Here is a 20,932-nt window from a genome sequence, read left to right on the forward strand (position 1 = left end):
TTTTCTTTTTGTTTTAAAAACCTGTTCCTAAAGGGAAAGGGGCTTTTCGGGAGCATGATAACAGCCGCCCATTGGCTGTTCGTTTGATTGACGCCAGGGGCGGGACAAAGCACAGAAAAAATCACTTCCTTTCTAGCGATTTTTGCGAGATCGGAAACCTGTGGGAAACGATTGAAACGCTATTGGATTCCACTACAAAGGCAGGTATGCATAACACCGAGATTGCACTTGTAAAAATAGCGTTTCCGCTTTCAGGAACCAGTTGGCAACATTGGTCCTTGTGCGGAATGGGCCAGAGATTAGGAGATGGGAGGATATCACAGGTGTCAGGCATACCATTAAACCTGTTTCATGGTCTCTAGGAATGTGCCCACCCATTCAATTTTGTTCAAGTAAGGACCCTGTTAACAATAGAATAACAATAGAATGGGAAGGACCAGAGATCTTTTCAAGAAAATTGGAGATATGAAGAGAACGTTTCATACAAAGTTGGGTATGATAAGGGACCAAAATGGTAGGGACCTCACAGAAGCAGAAGAGATTAAACAAAGGTGGCAAAATTATACAGAACAACTATACAAGAGCGAGCTTAACATCCCTGATGACCACAGTGGGGTAGTTACTGACCTGGAGCCAGACATCCTGGAATGTGAAGTCAAATGGGCCTTAGGAAGTCTGAGCAACAATAAAGCTAGTGGTGGTGACAGCATTCCAGTTGAACTATTCAAAATCTTAAAGGACGATGCAGTAAAAGTGCTACACTCAATATGCCAGCAAATTTGGAAAACTCAACAATGGCCACAGGATTGGAAAAGGTCAGTTTACATTCCAATCCCAAAGAAGGGCAATGCCAAAGAATGTTCAAACTACCGCACCATTGCACTAATTTCTCATGCTAGCAAAGTTATGCTCAAAATCCTACAAGCTAGGCTCCAGCAATATGTGGACCGAGAACTTCCAGAAGTACAGGCAGGATTTCGAAGAGGCAGAGGAACTAGAGATCAAATTGCCAACATATGCTGGATCATGGAGAAAGCTAGGGAGTATCAGAAGAACGTCTACTTCTGCTTCATTGACTATGCTAAAGCCTTTGATTGTGTGGAGCACAACAAATTGTGGCAAGTTCTTAAAGAGATGGGAATACCAGAGCATCTTATTTGTCTCTTGAGAAATTTATATGCAGGTCAAGAAGCAACAGTGAGAACTGAACATGGAATCACTGACTGGTTCAAAATTGAGAAAGGAGTTCGGCAAGGCTGTATACGGTCGCCTTGCCTATTTAACTTGTATGCAGAGCACATCATGAGAAATGCGGGATTAGAGGAGTCACAAATTGGGATCAAGATTGCAGGGAGAAATATCAACAACCTCAGATATGCAGATGATACCACTCTAATGGCAGAAAGTGAAGAGGAACTAAAGAGCCTGTTGATGCGGGTGAAGGAGGAGAGTGCAAAAGTTGGCTTGAAACTCAACATCAAGAAAACAAAGATCATGGCATCCGGCCCTCTCAATTCCTGGCAAATAGATGGGGAAGAAATGGAGATAGTGACAGATTTTATTTTCCTGGGCTCCAAGATCACTGCAGATGGGGACTGCAGCAAAGAAATTAAAAGACGCTTGCTCCTGGGGAGGAAAGCTATGGCAAATCTAGACAGCATCCTAAAAAGCAGAGACATCACCCTGCCAACAAAAGTGCGTTTAGTCAAGGCTATGGTCTTCCCAGTTGCAATGTATGGCTGCGAATGTTGGACCATAAGGAAGGCTGAGCGTCAAAGAATTGAGGCTTTTGAACTCTGGTGCTGGAGAAGACTCTTGCGAGTCCCTTGGACTGCAAGGCGAACAAACCGGTCAGTCCTAGAGGAGATCAACCCTGACTGCTCTTTAGAAGGCCAGATCCTGAAGATGAAACTCAAATACTTTGGCCACCTCATGAGAAGGAAGGACTCCCTGGAGAAGAGCCTAATGCTGGAAGCGATTGAGGGCAAAAGAAGAAGGGGACGACAGAGAATGAGGTGGCTGGATGGAGTCACTGAAGCAGTAGGTGCAAACTTAAATGGACTCCGGGGAATGGTAGAGGGCCTGGAGGATCATTGTCCATGGGGTCGCGATGGGTCGGACACGACTTCGCACATAACAACAACAAAGGACCCTGTTGAAGTGGACCACATCCAGCTGGTGTAGTTGGCAAGTCACTTATTGTTACCTGGCTACCAATATGAATGAGTGGTCAAGTTAAATCATTGGTTACATATTTGATTAGTCAATGAGAATCAGGGCAACTCAGGTCAGGTCACTGGTGCAAAAAGAAAGATTCTTAGTTTATGCCCTTTACCTGCATTATATCTAATTTTGATTTTGGATATGATGATAAAACTGATGTTGATTATGATCATTCTGGATGGACCCAGTTTGCTGGGACAATTAGAACTTTAAAACTCTGTTGGACTCAGTCCAGTATAATTCTACCCCTACTGTTCACTGTGCTTTTATTGTGTATTCCTGCACAATCTTTTAATGAATAATTTTAAATATAATGTGTCGTTTTTCTGTTTGGAGCTTCAGTGTGAATCATTAACAGTTGAGAAGGGTAAACTCAGGTAGTTTTAACGGATTTCATAATTACACTATATAATTATTCCAGTACTTTATTGTTACATACCAAGTTTTGCTGATGAGTGCACTATCCCAAACTTGTCAGATTGCCAAGTATTTGAAGGAATACCAGGTTTCTGACATGGAGGCAAACAATGGCAAACCTCCTGTGAAGGTTCTTGCCTTGAAAACCATACAAGGCCGTAAGTAGACAGTATTTACCAGCAAATAAATCCTTATCCATTCATGGTTCCCCTATATATTTGTGAAATGGCCCTGTGGGAGGAGCGTGTCTGGGGTGTCCGCACTTGAATACGGGCCAATCAGATTATGGCCAGCTGTTTGGACCAGCAACTACAATTGCTGCCCTCCCTAGCAGCCTCCCTCACAGGAGAGAAAGGGAATGTGATTTTAAACTGCTTAGAGACACCTGAGGCCTGCTAGGTGACTGTGGACCATTCCCAGTTCTCTCAGACTTCTCACACCCCATATCCCTCACAGGGTGTCTGTTATGGGGAGAGGAAAGAAAGGCGATTTTGCTTAGAGACACCTGAGACACTATGCAACAATTCCCAAAGATCAGTCCTCTCCCACATTCAATGAGCATTCCAAACCACAGGTTTTTGACACCCATCTCTCCACACCCACATCCTCATTTGCCACCACGCCACCACAACCCCCCACACAACACACATATTCAACCTCAGACTGGACAACCCCTCCCCTTCATCTTCCCAATGCCAAGCTCTCTCTATCTTAATCACTCTCTTCCTTTCTACCACTCTCTCTCTTTGCTATTTTCCCCCTCCCCCCCTGCTAGCATCCATTGTATCAGCTACAACAGGCATTAATTCTAGTAGATAAATAAAACAAGGGTATAGGACTCACCTTGTGACAAACGGAAGGAATCTGTGACTTTATGGCCATTCACAATGCAATATGCTCCCTGGAAAGGCTGAAGAGTCACAACTCCATGATCATTTTCTATAATGCAGTGATCCTTTTCAATCCATTCACCCTGCAAAACTACAAATTAATATTTTTTTAATTATGGAGGTTAATTAAAAAAAAAACTTCAACATCATTTTCTTGGTAAATAACTCAACTGCAAATACCTAGAACTACAAATGAGTATATATGTGTATAAGGAACTCTTAAAATAATTTGTATTTGGGATTTTTCAGGAGAACCCCCCCCTCCAAATTGCAGGTATATCTGGCACATATGAAACAACAATGAGGAGCTGAAGCAGATTGCTCCTACCACTCAGCTGTTTTGGGACTTTCTTCTGCAATCTCTTTAAAAAGGGAATGCAGATGACAGCCCACAAAACAACCAAGAGGGGCACTCTGCCAGCCAGCTCAGCTGGGGCTCTTTGGGGCTGTTCAACAGAACTGCTGAAGAGACCCCCAGCAGAGCCTGTGGGGAGAATTCTCCTCATAGGCTCCACTGCTTTGCAGGTTATATTGGGTAGTCCAGATTAAACTGAGCTGCCCAGAAGAGCCCCAGAAGATTCCCCACAGAATCTACTGCTCTGCAGTTTAAACCAAGCTGCCCAGCAGAGCCCCAGCTGAGCCTGGGGAAAGAGTTCTCCCAGCAAGATCAGCTGCTTTGTGAGCTCTCTTAGGAAGTCCAGTTTAAAGGGAATGCCCAAAAGAGCATTTTTTGCAGCTTTACAGATGCTTACTCCACCTGTATGTTTTGGTACAGATCTACTGGACCAAAAAAAATCGGTATTTGCACCTCCAGGATCATTTAGTCCAACCCCTTGCAGAATGCAGAAAGTTCACAATTACTTGCCCGCCACAGTGACCCCAATTCCATGCCCAGGTGATGCCCCCCCGAAAAAACAAACAAACAAACAAAAAACAGAATCCGTGACCAGTCTGGCCTGGAGGAAATTTGCCTCCCAGCCCCAAAGTGGTGAGCGACATTTCCCCGGCCATGCAAGAAGGGCCACAAGAACCAAGCATGAACACAATCGTTTTTGCCCATCCACTTACAATCTGCCTAACTTCACAGAATCAGCATTCCTGTGAGGTGGCTATCTAGCCTCTGCTTAAAGACTTCCAAGGAAGGAGAATCCACTACCTCCCAAGGAAGCTTGTACCACTGAAGAACTATTCTAAACTGTCACTTCTTCCAGATGGTTAGCCAAAAATTCTTTTGAATTAATTTCATCCCATTAGTTCTGGTCCAACTCTTTAGGGCAACAGAAAACAACTCTGCTCCATGCTCTATGTGACAGCCCTTCAAGTACTTGAAGATGGCTATCATATCACCTCTTAGTTGTCTTCTCTCCAGGCTAAACAGACTAAGTTCCCTCAACCTTTCCTCATATGTCTTGGTCTCCAAACCCTTCCCCATTTTTGTTGCCCTCCTCTGGACATGCTCCAGTTTGTCTAAATCCTTCTTCATTTGTGGTGCCCAAAACTGAACACAGTATTCCAAATGAGATCTAACCAGAACAAAGCAGTACCAATACCTCAAGCAATCTGCACACTATACTTCTTTTGATACAGCCCAAAATCCCATTTGCCTTTTTAGCCACCAAGTCATACTGCTGGCTCATGTTCAGTTTATGGTCTACTAAGACCCCTGCACATACTACTGCAACAGGTTTCCCCCATCCTATAATGATGATTTTGATTTTTCCTACCTAAATACAGAACTTTACATTTTTCACTATTGAAATTCATTTTAGCCCAGTTTTCCAGCCTGTCAAGATCATCCTTTACTCCACCCAGTTTAGTATCATCTGCAGATTTAACAAGCAACCCATCTATTCCTTCATCCAAATAATTTATGAATATGTTGAACAACACAGTGCCTAGGAAAGATCCCTGAGGCACTCCATTTGTCACTCCAGTCCAAGAGGATATTAACAAGCTCCCTTTGGGTGTGATTTGTCAACCAGTTATCGATCCACCTAATAGCATCCTTACCACATTTTACTCACCTTACTGCTGTATATTGCCTTAATGCTGTTGCATCCCATACTGTAGCTAGCCTTCTATGCCCTCCTTCAAGAGAAACAGAAAGCTCCTTTCCCCAAAATAACAGTGTTTTATTCATTGGTTGGTTCATAAATCTTACCGATATCCTGTTCCTGGTTTGAATCACATCTTCCAATTTTGGTTGTTCCTTCCTAAAAATTGACATAATCAGAGTAAAGTAAGTAATTTTTGAACCTGTTGATGACTGATATAATTTAATAGATATGGACAAATTAAAGCTTTGATCCACCATAGCTCTACCAAGCGTAGAGAGATATTTTTTCCCTTGGAGCATAACTTCATCTCCACCACACTGCAGCCCAAAATGTACTCCGAATACTGTTCTTGGGGGGCTCCCTATCCCCTAAGAAAAGCACTAGGGGGGCAAGAAGTCACACTCCACTGGTAGAAATCTTTCTATCCACTTAAATGTTCTGTTAGGTCCAAGCTACATATTTTACTTTGTTATTTAATGAACTTGTGAGTTGGGGCGAAAAAGTTACCAGTCTCTCATAGTCGTTTTAGCACAAATTGACTACTATTATTTGCGAGAGTCAAGAGATTTTGCTGAACTAACTCTCTGTAAAAGAAAGTAATTGTAGATAGAAGGGTCTAATGCCTATCAAATATGAATTGGGAAAATAATAATAATTAACACTATACAATCTCCGCAGGCATTTTAACATAAGTGAAAACACCTTACAGGACTTTTAAATTAAGCCTATATTCTACAAACAAAAATACATGGTTAGGACTTCAACTGGAAATGCCCTGTCACCAATATCCTTAAAGGCAATGGAATTCCTGCCGTTCATTATTCCAACATCTCACGTGCATCGTTATACACTCTGTGGTTTCATGTTGGACTCTACTCTGAAATAAACCTCATACCACACATTTTGATCTGCAAAAATATCTTATTTTTAGAACAGGAGTCAGAATATAGTGGGTTATGTATTTACTGGCTGGGCTTGAAGTAATTTAATTACTTCTATTGATACATCTATTGATTATTTTTAGAAAAAGACTTCCAAGACTCCCATTCAGACTTTTGAACAATCAGAGTATTGAGCTACTGCTAAATTATGAGGATCTAAGTTATTGTGAAGTATTTTAACACTTTTAACGCCCCTATGAATACGTGAGTCAAAGAAATCCAAGTAAAGATATGTGTGTGTGTGTGTGTGATACATCATATGTATAAAAACACCACCACAAGAGAGCAATAATTACTGGTGAGCAGATTTCCCTAAGAAATAATGAAAATTAGCATTGTAATATTATCAGTACACGTCACTATCACAAAATCTACAAGTAAGGTGGCCAGTCCCCCTCCCCACAAAAGCAGCGGAAAAAACCCTAAAACGCCTAGTGTGGACCACACTTCCCCTGAGGGGCATGGAATGCTGAAAACAACTGAGTCTGTTACATGGAAGGGTGGGGATGCAGCAGAGAAGAAATTCACCTGCTCAAGCCCCTGACAGCTCACACAATCCTGGAAGGAGAGATGGGAAAGGTAGGACAGCAGGGAATTTCCAAGGCACTTGCCTGCTGCAATCCTTTGTGGATTCACAATTTTTTAATGAAATAAATAGCAACATGCTGAACTAGTATAAATATTGTGCAATATGCTGCATTTTTGTGTATTAACAACATCCAAATGAATAAAGCAGAGGGAGGAGGAATATATCTCCCACAACCCACCTACAAAAGTAGATTCAGTGGGTGGGGAGAAGCAGGTAATGTGATTTCTCATGATTTCATCTTACTCTCCAGTTACTCAGGTAATCTGATTTTCATCATATGCATGTTGTGTGGGATTTTACTCTTAGATATAGTTGCTGATGTGCTGCCCCCATCCAGCTGCCTTAATTTATGGAGGTGGCCTCGGGAGTGGCGGCTTTGCCTCCGACTGGCTAGTGATCCCTGGCCCCAAAGAAGCCCACTTGACCTCAACTAGGGCCACTGCCTTCTCTGGCCTGGCCTCCACCTGGTGGAATGAGCTCCCAGAGGAGATCAGGGCCCTAATGAAACTAAATCAGTTCTACAGGGCCTGCAAAATGGACATTTGGTAGGGGTTAACTGGAACCAGTAACACTGCTGGGTCTTTGAAGCTCCCTCCCAGGAATCAATGTACCTGAACTGAACCATGGACCTCTTTGATTGTTCTTCTGTTAAATAGTTATTCTCTGTTATTGTTATTATTATTGCTATATTTTACTTGACACAAATCTGAATTGGATGTATTGTTCTTTATGTTCCATGTGAACTGACCTGAGCCTCAGGGGAGGGAGGCATACAAATGCAATGAATGAATGAATGAATGAATGAATGAATGAATGAATGAATGAATGAATGAATGAATGAATGAATGAATGAGCGAGCCTTATTGACATATAAAGATTGGGTGACCACCGAGCTTTTAACTTGTTTTTTTTTTAATTTTCAGATTTTTCTCATGAGATTAAGAACATTATTTAAAACACTGGCATATAGTCGCAGATATCCTGGGATACCATATGAAGCCACTATTGGCATGGTGCCGAGGAGAAAACATCAGGGAACAACTTACACCCAAAAGAAAAACCCAAAATAAAGTGACAAGGGGCTTTTCTGTGGCCTCCCTGTCAGCCAGTGGTTAGGCAGAAGCGGAAAGCTTTGCCCCCTCAAAAGGAAAGCATACTGACTCCCCTGCATTGCTCTCAGAAAGCCCTCCCTCACCGCAGTCAGGGGCTGTTAGAGGCTCCCTTTAAGCAGGCCTGAAGGGAGGGGCATGTGTGTGGAATCCTGAGCAAGAGCAGCAATTGGCCCTGAGTGGGGGAGATTCCACCAATAGGAGTCTTTGGAACCTTCAGCATGTTATCAGAAGTATAAATCATTCTTGATGTATATAGATGGAATCAGAATTAACCTTTTATGTTCATTATTTTTAATTTTTAAAGAAATACCTTTTACCACGACCCCTCTACTAGAATGGACTTAATAATAATGTAAAGTTCAAACATGTCATAACCAAATAAAACATGCTAAAACTTTTTAAAAGTTTCTGTGCTGTTGTAGATCTATGGATTACCAAACGTTATTCTAAAAAAGCACTGTATACAACCCTCCTTCCTTACAGAACTAAAAAAATGGTGATTAGACTCCAAGATATCAAGAAGAGCATTATGATCATTGCACAACTCAGAGTTGGAAGCTAGCTTCCTTTCCTATGGCATTCATGCAAGATATTGTGTCATTTTTTTAAAAAAATCAGTATTTTACCTTCTTGCTCTTCAGTTGAAAGTTAACACAGACCTGAATCTAAAAAAGGCAAAGCATAAAGAAAAGAAAAGGCAGGATCTAGAAGCAAAGAAAGAGGAGACAAAGTTGTTAGTACACTGTAAATGGGACAGACTTATGAGGACTAATGGGAGTATTGTTGGTGAGTGTGCAAAGTCTCCTTTCCCATAAAGTCATCTCTAGAAGGCATGGTCAGAAAGAGTAGATGCAGAAAGCAGCTTCTACTACTCCAGTCATTATTTCTACAGTATTACAGATCTTACCCTGCCAAGATGGGCATCCTGTAGTCCTGGCAAGCTAAAAAAGAATAAGCAGTTTTGGACAAGGCATGGCTTTCAGTAGGACACCTAGGGAAATGTATTTTATTTAGGAAAATATAGCTATTTTCATCAATCCGAAACACCCAGAAATTACATTCAATCAAGGACCTATACATACTGCAATTAAGACTGAAAGAGATTATAAAATTACAGAAGGTGCAACAGAGAAATTAAAATAGCAACTATAGAAACAAATCAAGTAGCACCTTAGAGACCAACAAGATATTCAAGGTGTAACCTTAGACGGGTCAATGTTCTCTTAATCAAATACAAGTTGGAATAGATATCCTGTAGTCCTTACATTCCAGTCGGAAGGGATTTTGCAAAGGAGGAACTTGGATGCAGAAGTACAAATTCTTATATCCTGAAAATCTTGTTGTTCACTAAGATTCTAAGGTTCTCTTCTACTGCAAACCAACACAGCTACCCTCTGAAACTATTTTCCCAAGTATTCTTGTGACTGCAGATCCTTACTAACAACTCTTGTTATCCTCCCAGCCTCTTCCCCAGAGGTCTCAAAAAGTCTTCTGCTTGCCCCACTCTTGTCTCTGATGCCCAGCTGCTTTTCCTCTTCACCCACCTGGCTTACTGGTGCCATGGGTGTTAGGCCTGTTGGGGCCAGTTACTGCTGGCTTGGTATGAGGATTGCTCAGGCTGCAAAAGCACCCTCTGGTCTCCTTGTGTCCCCGTACTCCCGGTTCTCTGTGAGGGATGGCAGGGCCATGTTGCTGAATCCCTGGCTTCCCCTCTCTTCGAGGAAGCCATCCTCAGCACTTGTTGCACTAGCTGGGGCAAGGCCAGCCTGCCATGGCTCAGCTTCATCCATTCGTGGTACAAGGGGTGGCTGCGTCTCCTGACAGCCCCCCCAGGTTGCATGCTCTCTGGCTTGGCTGGTGGGGGCTTTTCCAGCTCCCAGGTAAGCCATGCCCATCTATCCCCCTCTGTGGCTGTGTGTGGGGGTGCTGACTCCCAGCAGCCCTAGGAGATGTCTAAGACAGCTGGGAGGTGTCCCAGACACAGTTAAAGAAAATAAAGCACCATAATACAACCAATGTGCCCACAAACAATGCAATACAGAGTAAAACAAGACAAAAACCATGTACACCAAGTATCTGCAAGCAATGTCTGGATATACTAATATTTATTTCTAGGAGAAATAAGATGGTATTCATAAGATATGCTTAAAAGCATAAAAGTTAACAAAAAAAAACAAAGAGAGGAAGACATATTGTGTGAATGCTCCTGATCAGAACTGCTGAATTCAGATCACATCAGGAACTGCTGAATTCAGATCAGCAGTTCCTGATGTGAACTGCTGAATAGCAAATTTCCAAAGACAGGCTCCTGTTCACAACGTCCGTAAAAAGAATACACAAAAATAAGCCAAGAGTCTTACTATAATTTAGCAGGTAGAATGCCCTGGAAGCTGCATTACAATGCAAACCTATGCCAAGTTACTCCAATGTGTCCACTGATTTCAGTGGGCTTACACTGGGGTTTGCATTGCCAGATGCTTAAAATTACAATAATACTATGCAGTCACTATATTCCTTAAATAACTCCCACAAGGATTTACTTCCAACTCTACCAGTAGAGAAGTAGTATAGATGGTACATAGCCTGATAGAAGTAGAAGATAGACAGACAACTTGTTAGATAAGTTCATAGGTTGATAGGCAGGTAGAAAAGAGATATTCACAGCAGTTAGAGGCAATACTAAGGGGAATGCTGCACACAGTCTCAGGCTAGTTTACTTTTATCAGACCTGTGAAGCTAAGCAGGGCTGGCCGTTGTTAGTATTCAGCCCGGAGGCTGGGGTTCAACCAGACTTTAAATATCAATTTTCATTTTGTAATAGTCGTTGTTTGCAATGTGTTCTTACAGCTGCCTTGTGTTTCTCTCTGGGCCATGGGGGCAGGCCTTCTTGTTATCAGTGATGGGTTCAATTTACACCATGTTCCTTTGCCGATATTTTCATTGATACCTCCTGTTGGAGTTTCACAACAGCATGCCACCAAAAAGAGTTACTTGGCAGATAGGGCCAGCTGCCACCTCACCATCATGAATAAGAGGTTCTGGCACTCAGGGTATGGGGTCCAGTCATATGACTTCCTCAGGGCATCAAGCTGTGAGGAGGTTGCCAGCACGAAACAGTGAAGGATAAAATGCAGCTGCAGTCAGGAATGACAACACTCTGCAAGGCCTTTCCTGGGCAGTTGAGCGCCTCAAAGGGCTCCTGGATTGTTTAGATGACAATCAGTGCTGAAAGCCAGAGATACTAAAGCTGCAAGGGACAGGTCTCAGGCAGAAGGGCAAAGACATTGCTCTAATGACCAGAGACAGGCATGGCCGAGATCCTGCTTTGTCATTGGAATAGGGCAGTCGCAGCAACTCTTAGTTGTGGAACAGAGGTTGGAGCAGGTCAACTACAAAGTGGCCTCGGGTTTCTTGATCTTCTCTGCAGGCATGGGGGTCCAAATGCCAGGCTGATGTCGGAGAAGCTGGGCCTCCAGTAAATAGCTCACTTGTGGCAGCAGGGCCTCACACCCAGAACCATCCAGGAGCACATGGCCGCCATTTCATTTTTTAGCACAGCCCATGGTTTTTCCAACCCATGCAACAGCTTCACAGCTCACAAGGCAGCAGAAGCTTGGAGGAGCCTCTTCCTCAGAGCACCAAACCTACAAATGCCCCTGACATTTCAAACCCTGGCATGGCTTAGGCAGAAACTGCCAGTCCTGTGCTGGTCTCTGTATGAGGCTGCCCTCTTTGAAGCAGGTTTACCCTAGCCTTTTTAGAGGCCCTGAGGGTCTGGGAATTAGTGTCAAACTCTAAATGGGACACAGTCAGCTGTACCCTTGGGACATAGCACTTTCAGTCAGCAGGGCTCAATAGACTCACCTGTAAAAGCCACTTTGAGCCTCCTTTGAGTAGTGGAAAGCAGGATATAGAAAACAGCTCTTCTTCATTAACTGGGCCCATTATTGGGGGAGGCCCATGACCAGTGCAGCATACAAAGGCTTTTTAGGAAGGCAGCCCCACAGGCCAGGCCCACTTCTAATCCATGGGCACAGCTCACCACTCATGAGGTATCAGTCTGCTGGGCTCCTGCCGTCTGGAACTGTGATCTTAGGCCTTTCTTCCAGAGACTTTCAGTAAAAAATAGAACTGTTTTGGATTCAGTCACAGCCTTCTCAGGCATATCAGCTGCTTGCTGCACCCTTTAAATGCCTCCTTCTCAGGCAGCAGAGACACTTGAAAAGGAGGGGCGAAGATATATGCAAAGAAAAAAAATGGACTGTTTCAGATTTGGCCAAATCCAAGCCAGTGAAGGATGATTTGGGTGATTCGGCTGTACTGATTCTGGCGGAATCTGAAACAGTCGGCTTTCTTTCAATGTACATGCCTACTATATGGCCTATTTCGACCTGGACAATGTGCTTTGGATCACTTGGTCCAGCTCCAGAGGAATGAGAGGGGGCACCCTGCCGCCTACTGTATGGCATCGGATGCAGCACCATTCCTCTGGCTGCACTGGGGATACAATTATACACACCAGGCTGAAGCCTCCCAATTCTAGACAGTCAGCAGACTGCCTGGCCCTCTGTTTCCAGAGGCCTTCCTTGCTGCTGAGGCACCCACATGGTCAGCAGGTAGTGCCCAGTGCTTCAGCCCTCTGGGAACCCCCTAGGAGACAGCAGTTTTAGGTTGCTAGCAGACACAAACCTCTAGGGGGCAACCCTCTGCTACCTGGTACCACATGCCCCCAGGCAGTCCCTGCCAGAGCAGACCTTGCTCAGCATGTGACCAGTCTCTTAAGGAGACTCCTTTTCTGGGCAGTGTGGTGTGGAGACTCAGACCGCCAGCCAAAACTGGCTCTGCCCATGGCCAAACTGCCAGCTGTGACAAACTAGCAACCCTGCAGCAAGTAATACAGAGAGGGCGGGTGGGAAGTGTTGCCACTGGTTGGCAGGAATAGGGAGCCTGGCTCGGCCCTCTCTTTCCTGCCCCCCCCCCCAGTAAAGGGTCTGGTCAGCCGCTGCTGGTGCCCTTGGCTGCTGGCTTCCTCGTCAGGCTTCTGGCAGCTCGTTCTCTTCTGGCCCTGCTCACCACATCTGCAATGGTGAGGCCTCAGGTGAGCCAGGCCCATCCTTGTCATGGAATTCAACATCCTGTAATCCCATGGTTCTCCTCCTAACTCCAGCAGGTGGGCTAGAGTGAGGTTGGAATTCCTCGACTGGCAGGCAAGTCAGTCAAAGACAGGATGCATCTACCCCAGGCTGTGCCAAGGATTCTTACAACTGTTGGGGTTGGGGCCAGTACAGTTGGGGCCAACTTTATTCTAAAGCCAAGTTGTGTGTGCTACCGAACTCTTTGTAGGAGGGATCCCTCACCTTCATTGCCCTCTCCCGTTCCAAGGGTGTTGGGGCACAATGACTAGTGCAAGCGTAATAAGTTTCCTAACTAAGATTGAAGGGATCTGAACTTGGAACTTCCTTGTTGTCGGGGACCCGCTTGCTAACTGAAAAAACAGGGTGCCCCTTTGAAGAAAACGTCACGCCAGGCCTGGTGAACGATACAACAGGAACAAGCTTTATTTCAGCAACGTGGAGTCCGCTGGTATGGAGTAAGAGCTTCCACCGAACTCCAGGTGGAAGCTCCCTTTTATACAAAACCCACCTCCTTAGGCTGTATTGCCCCACCCAGTACTTGCGGAGGGAACATGCTGATACAATCATGACTCATGCACATATGCGAGGTTTTCCGGGGTTCCTGATGGCCCATTTTCCTGGAACAAAGGGCCATCTCCGGGCCCTTGTCAAAAGGTGGAGGGGGACATTGAGGTTCTTTAGCGGCCATTGCCACCTCAACGATCGGGTGGGGCGCCCAGCTGCCGGCTTGCCTATGATCACCATGCCCTACCTCCGTGATCGCGGGCGCCTCTGATGGCGGGGTTCGGTCCGGTTCCCAAGCCACCAAGGACCGAACCACGACATTTGTCCTAGTCCAAAATCCTAATCATGGTACCAACTTTGGCTAACAATATTAATTTCTTCTTCTGCATTATAAAGGTAAGTTCCACGTGCTGTCATTGAGTCCAAATAATATACCATCCTTTCACAGTCTTGAAACATTTCATCACATCACATGATTTTCGTCTCTATTATTTCTTTTAAACCAGTGAAGCTTAAATGTCAATGCAGCATTTTCTGTTGTTAAAATTAACCAAAAACAAATACTTGGATCTCATCTCACCCTGAGATGATAAAGCACAACTCCAGTACTTAGGATGTCTTCATCCATGGTCATTAAGTGAGGTAAACTGGAATCAATTGTCACTCCAGATTTTCTCTTGTTGATATCCACACTGTATTCTTCCATGATAGCTTTCTTGTTAATCCACTTATCTGTCCAGTCTTTGGTCAGCTGCTCAATCTTTGGGGATGGCAAATGGGGGGAAAACAGTACTGATTTTAACTGCATTACATGAACACATTTTTACCGCAAGCAAGTAGAAATTCAGAATGGATGCAAATTACTATTATTACTGCCGGAAAAGAGCGCCCCCTAGTGTGATCACTGGCTGGGATGGCTACGCAGACACAAAAGGCTGACTGCCTAATAGCTGAAGGGCAGACAAGCAGGTGATCAGGCATAGGATCAAACAGCTGGCCATGTGCCTGAACAAGGAGCGGAATCAGCTGCTTTACAAGCAGGGAAAGACTGGGACCCAGTTAACTCCTTGTGTCATCTAGTCCCGGTACAACTACTCACAAGACATTGCTGGTGCTGCAGCATACCCAAGAGTAGGTTGGCAGTCCCTTCCAAATGCAATCTGCGGTGGTAGTGCAGCAAGTAAAATGCCAGGGTCCCAGGCTGAGACCACTCATGCCTTACAGTTGCACCAGGTGAGCCACAGTTTTTACCATTCAGTTTTATCTTTGGGGAGTATGTATGCATATCTGCTGTGATATACATGTTTTTATCCAAAGTCTGAATTTGTAAAACATGCCACAATCTCCCACCTCATAATATGGGGAAACTTTAAAGTATACAAACCTTAAGTTCATTCTGAAGAACTAATTCTGTCAAATTTCCATCTTTATCCTCACCCCAAGATGGACTAAAATTTCTCTGTGAAAGCAAAAGTTGAAAGATAATTCTATACCATTTCAATATTCAGAATTCAGACTGAATAGCTTTCTTTATTACATTTCTATTCAGCCGCTCCCAGCATAGCTGGTTGGCGGCGGATTACAATAGATTATAACGTACACTAGCAAAAAAGCCCACTGTAAAAAAAAAAGTACAAAAAGCTCTAGCCCTTCCCCTCAACCCGGGCAGGCTCAGTCAAGGCCTGGTAAGGCTGTGCTGGGGTTGCTTGGGGAGGAGCACTGGCAGGGCGTGCTCGCCTCCCCCCATACTCTAGGAGGTTTCAATAAGGCCTGAGACGTCTGCGCTGGGACTGCTTGGGGCGGGGGGAGTGCTGGCAGTTTGTTCTTGCTTCCCCCCCACTTAGGCAGGCTCCACTGAGGCCTGGTAAGGCCATGGCAGAGCTGCTCAGGGAGGGGGGAGTGTTGGTGGGGTGTTCTCGACTCCCCTCCACACCTGGGCAGGGCCATGGTAGGGTTGCTCAGGCCTGAGGGAGAGCACAGGCAGGGTTTTCTTGCTTCCACCCAGGCAGGCTCTGACAAGGCCTGGCAAGGCCACAGTGGGGTTGCTCGGGGTGGGGTGGGGAATATTGGTGGGGCAGTCTCACCTCCCCCCCCCCGATCCAGGTAGGCTCTTCCAAGGCCTGGCAAGGCCATGGTGGGGCTGTACTATAGAGGGGACCAACCAGCGTCCCAGGGCCTTCCTCCCTTCCAGCTCTGGCTCATCTTCCACAGTCAGGCCAGTACAGTGGGCCAGCACCTCTTCCTACTGGAAGAAGTTGGAGGGGGGCTGCTAGGAGCAGAACAGCCTACAGTTTATTGGACCGATAGCCAATCAGGTAGGCAATTAGTCAGCCACATCTCCTCCCATAACCCCAGTCACATTTTATTTATGTTACAGAAGTAAAAACAATATAACAATAAAAATCCCCTCTCACACCACACCCCACCCCCCTTTAGCTCACTCCCCACATTGGCCCTCAGCTCACCGGCCCCCCTACTCCCCGTACCATATACCCAGGAAGATGACCATATGCCATTCTGGAGGAGGGGCTAAATCATTCTTCACTCCACCCTACCCTGCCTCTATCAAAGGTCTGGTGGAAGAGCTTCATCTTACAGGCCCTGCAGAACTTAGTCAGCTCCTGCAGGGCCCTCAGATGTCAGTGCTTCCAAACAACTGGCAAATGTCTCTGAGAGTGAGTCTGGGCAGCTATCTATTCGCATATTGATGTCACCCAAGCCCAAATCTTTGCTCCAGTTTGACAAGGGGGTACATGAAGATAACAGAGCTGAATCTGGAGCACAGCAACTAGTGTCTGGACTCACACACACCCCTTTGTGTAAGATCCCACATTGGATCTTCATAGACTCAGGACATATAATCTTCATTGGTATGGTTCTTGCCCAGATGATGTTGAATGGTGTGTTACCTGAAAAGTGTGTCAGTTGTGTGCAGTGGGGAATGGCTTGCGAGGTCAGGTAATTCCTACTGGGATTTTTTTAAAATTTACACCATATCTGTAAGTTTGGCTGAGTTTTATCATGTTCACTACAATACCATGTGATGCCAGACACCAGTAAGTAAACTCAAGACCCCTATCTTTGTGGGTTGGTTACACAAAATAGAATATCACTGAGGTACAGATATAAATGGATACTGCAGTCTCAGAGAAGAATTATAATGGCTTCAACAATTAGCAGGATCCTTTGTGATTGCTATTAATGCACTCTAGAAAGAATAAGATAAGAGTTTTAAAATCATTTGTGTATTCTAGCCAATGGCTTGGATCAAGAGCACCTTTTTGACAGATTTCTGTCCACAGAGTATGACATCCACACAGAGCAAACAAACCTCTAAAATTCGGGGCAGCTTTAGTCTACAAGAAGAGAAAGTTAAGCAAGGACATTGTGTTCCTTCTGCCCATGGAAACACTTTAGTTAGATCCAAGTCAATATCTCTTTTTATTTTTATTTATTTATAATTAAGGAAATGGCAAAAAGCTTATTTATGGAGCACCAAGAAAAAGGCAAATACCTGCATAAAGTCTAACTATATTGAGCAGCTTGATAAATTATTTGTTTGCTCATTCCTTTGAAAACCGTGACAGGCATGCATGAAGATCCTGCCTTTTTACAATGCAATTCTATGTGGAGTTACTCCTTCTAAACCCATTGATTTCAATGGGTTTAAGATTACTTTGGACAGGATTACACCACTGAGAGAAACCATTACTATCCCGTAGTCATCTGCTTCTAGAACAAAGAAAGGCTAAAACCTCCTTCTGCAATGCAACTATGTATATAGGGTTTGCAACAATGGGATTCCCATCTACTTTTAGAAAAAAAACAATAAACTCACAATGGACTTTCTATGAACTAGGGCCAGCTCATCACACCCATCTGATAAAGATGGATCTAGTCTATAAAAGCTTCTAGTAGCAAGAATAATAATGAGGTGCTATTTTTGCTTTTTATTAATTTGATTATTTTTTGTTTTTGATTACTTTGCTTTTGATTATTTTGAGTAAAACAAAATAATGAGTAATAAAATAATATTACTATTTCATGCAGGGGTTTCTGGAATGCATATGTTGAGAAGTACAGTATGTTTAAGGAATTAAAGATCTATTTTGGGTGCTATTTACAAGATATATACAGAACCAATTGCTGATATTGGTCACACCAATCTTCATACAAACCAGCTCAAAGCTCATCAGCATAGCTTTCAATCTGTCAATTTCTTCTCTCAGTTCTCTAATCAGCTTCACATTTGCATCCTGAAACAGAAGAGTGCAAGCAGTGTACTTTTTAAAAACAGATACCTGAAAAAGTATCAAATTAATCCATTTCATACTAGTTGTACTACAAGAAATATACAGCATGCTACCTTGTAAGAAAACAAAAAGGGCTAGATCCAGATTAAATTGGCAACTTCCTCGGCTATTCCTCAGGACTTCTAATCTCCAAGGGGAAGCATTTAATGAAAATCAATGGGATGAGGGAGACAGGAAAGTTCAATTGCAATGGTGGATAATATAGTATGGTTCCAACCCTTAGTCTGCCATGAAAACTTATTAACCCATCAAAGTTCTTATTCTACATTTATATTTCAATTGTGTATTAGAGTTCAAGTGCACATTAAATCTCCACCTTCCACGTTAGAATCCAGACCATTACAATACTTAGCTTGTGAAGTGAATATACGAGGACAGGGATAGCCAAACTGTGGTTCTCCAAATGTCCATGGACTACAGATCCCATGAGCCCCTGTCACCATGGACATCTGGAGAGCCACAGCTTGGCTATTCCTGCACTAGATTGAATTATTTGCAGCCTCAGGTAAAAAAAACAAGCAGCCCCCTTCACACACGCCCCCTTCCCCAATGGCTACCTGTCAGCACTGAAATGGCAATGCTGAGGGTTGGGAACTCTGTGTGGATGAAAAACTGTGCAATGAAGACCAATGCACTGAGGAAGGTGAAGCAAGAAAAACTGCCTCTCTCTGCCTTGCATGCAAACAAATGCTATGAGAACAGGTTCAAACTCATTATTATAATCTGTTATGGCATAGGAGTTTAGAACTAACAATAAGCAAAAGCAAGAATTACCAAAGAATTTAAAATGCACTTTAAAAATCTGACAAAAACGTATTTAAGTATCTCTGATATATTAACTTATGCTTAAGAATGTATGTTTTTATAAGTGACATTCAGTATGACTTGATATATGGACAAACACACTTGTAAGAAGTGATAAAGCAGCAAGACTAACCTCATTCACCCGGGGTTTGTTAATAATATTTTTGGCATTTGAGGCATATCGCAAGGTATTCATAGTCTCATTATAGCAAGAACTTGCAGGAGAGATTGCTACAGGGGAAGAAAGATAAGCTATTTAAGAAGATATCAAAACCAGTTTACAACTGCAGAGCACACCACTTCTTATTCCTCAGACAAGCTGGGTCTAGAACTTAAGTCTGCAGCTCTTTCTGCTTAAGAAACAGAAGCAGCAAAAGAGGTTTTTTCCCTTCTGCCCTGGCTATTTCAATGTTGGCTCGTATTAGAAAGGAAATCATATTCACATGTATGTGTGTCTAGATCGCATTTTTGATCACAAAAAACAACACAGCACCTTGAACTTACTTGCAATCATAATTGTCTTGGAATTACCACCCAAACTGTCCTTCAGAAGCCAAGTGAGGATGGAGTCACGGTATGGAATGTACGCTTGACGCCTCTGACCACTGATGCTGGCTCCACAGTGGCTGCTATCCCCATCACTTGCTATGTTGTTTAAACTCTGGCAGCTGCTGATCATCTGAGAATTTTGTGCTAAAAACAAGGTGGGCAGGATACAAATAGTTTATGATTTGTATAACAAATAGACAGTCATCAATCATTTGTAGTAAGGAAGCTCAAGTACTTCTTGCAATTTCTCTGCATATTGCACATTCAAAACATTAAACTGTGATGCCTCTGAGTAAATATTTTGCTAGGAACAGGCACTAAGCAACTACATGTACAATGAGAATTCCATGAAATGTTCAGACATTTATATTTATAATGACCACAACATGCATCATGATAGGCCACCTAACAACGCAGCAGGGTAATTTATACTGTAGAACAGGGTACAACTATCATTCAAACAAAAGGTATATTATTTATACCTAAGGTAGAGATGACAATTCCAAGGGTCACCAATGATTTGTTAATGTTGGCACCTTCCGTAATCCGATCTTTGCAATAACTAGGATCCGCTCTTTCACTGAAACAAAAGGAACGGATAAATAAGTTATCGGTCCTGGGGAAAATTACGACGACTAAATTCAAATCTAGAAGTGATTGCAACATAAAAATGTGGGTTTACTGCATAGAAGGAATAAATAAAATGGCACTCTCAGAACACACAGGAAAAAGCTCACAGCTGCTTCATTCACTATGCTGGGATACAAAACCATATCCCCATGTATGCAAGGAGTGAGAAGGGTAGTTCCTTTCAGATTATTCTGCAGACACCCAATTAACAAAATTTTAACACTATGCATGGTGCTTCATCCCACTCCACTAAAGCCATTTTAATACATTTTAATACAAAATCTACCTGTTTCCCTCACAGCTATATTACAAAGGCTACATAGCTAAGAAGGCCAGCTTAATGTCCATGATCGGTTGGAGTTTAACAAAAGTATGATCCATAATATGACAACTAACAGCTTCATAGCAGTGTTTCTCAAACTGGATTAGGGAATCCTGGAGTTTTCCAGAAGAACGAACTGAACGTATAACCACCCACTGAGCTAGACTGTTTTGCAATATACACAGGCTTAATGGCAAGGTGAAAATTATTCCCTGAAGAAAATTTAGCAATGACTAGCTTATGGATTGCTTTCTCAAAAGCTGAAACATTACCTGCCTGCAAGGTCCACTAAATTGATCTTGCTTGCAATTTCAGAGGGCAGATTATTCTCTAATATAGCCTGAAGGAAAATGCAATAAAATATTAATACATGTAATTCACATTTATTCAAACAAATGTTTATATGTGTATGATTTTTTTTCATTTCTGGAATTCCTAGGAACTTC

At 43.4% G+C, this 20,932-nt stretch overlaps 1 protein-coding gene across 2 annotated transcripts in view; it reads right to left on the minus strand.

Annotated features, from left to right (window-relative positions):
- STARD9 (StAR related lipid transfer domain containing 9) overlaps positions 1-20,932 on the minus strand; it is a 110,443-nt gene that overhangs the window by 50,609 nt on the left and 38,902 nt on the right. For both annotated transcript variants that reach the window (XM_077322734.1, XM_077322736.1), the window contains exons 10-18: positions 20,759-20,826; positions 20,017-20,114; positions 19,490-19,678; positions 19,119-19,216; positions 18,047-18,124; positions 15,253-15,327; positions 14,449-14,628; positions 5,692-5,743; positions 3,484-3,621 (exon numbers count right to left, since the gene is read on the minus strand). In XM_077322734.1, the coding sequence (XP_077178849.1) occupies positions 3,484-3,621; positions 5,692-5,743; positions 14,449-14,628; positions 15,253-15,327; positions 18,047-18,124; positions 19,119-19,216; positions 19,490-19,678; positions 20,017-20,114; positions 20,759-20,826 (976 nt within the window). The remainder of the gene's footprint in view (positions 1-3,483; positions 3,622-5,691; positions 5,744-14,448; positions 14,629-15,252; positions 15,328-18,046; positions 18,125-19,118; positions 19,217-19,489; positions 19,679-20,016; positions 20,115-20,758; positions 20,827-20,932) is intronic.

Source organism: Paroedura picta, chromosome 2 (assembly GCF_049243985.1).
Source record: "Paroedura picta isolate Pp20150507F chromosome 2, Ppicta_v3.0, whole genome shotgun sequence".
NCBI classification, from domain to species: domain Eukaryota; kingdom Metazoa; phylum Chordata; class Lepidosauria; order Squamata; family Gekkonidae; genus Paroedura; species Paroedura picta.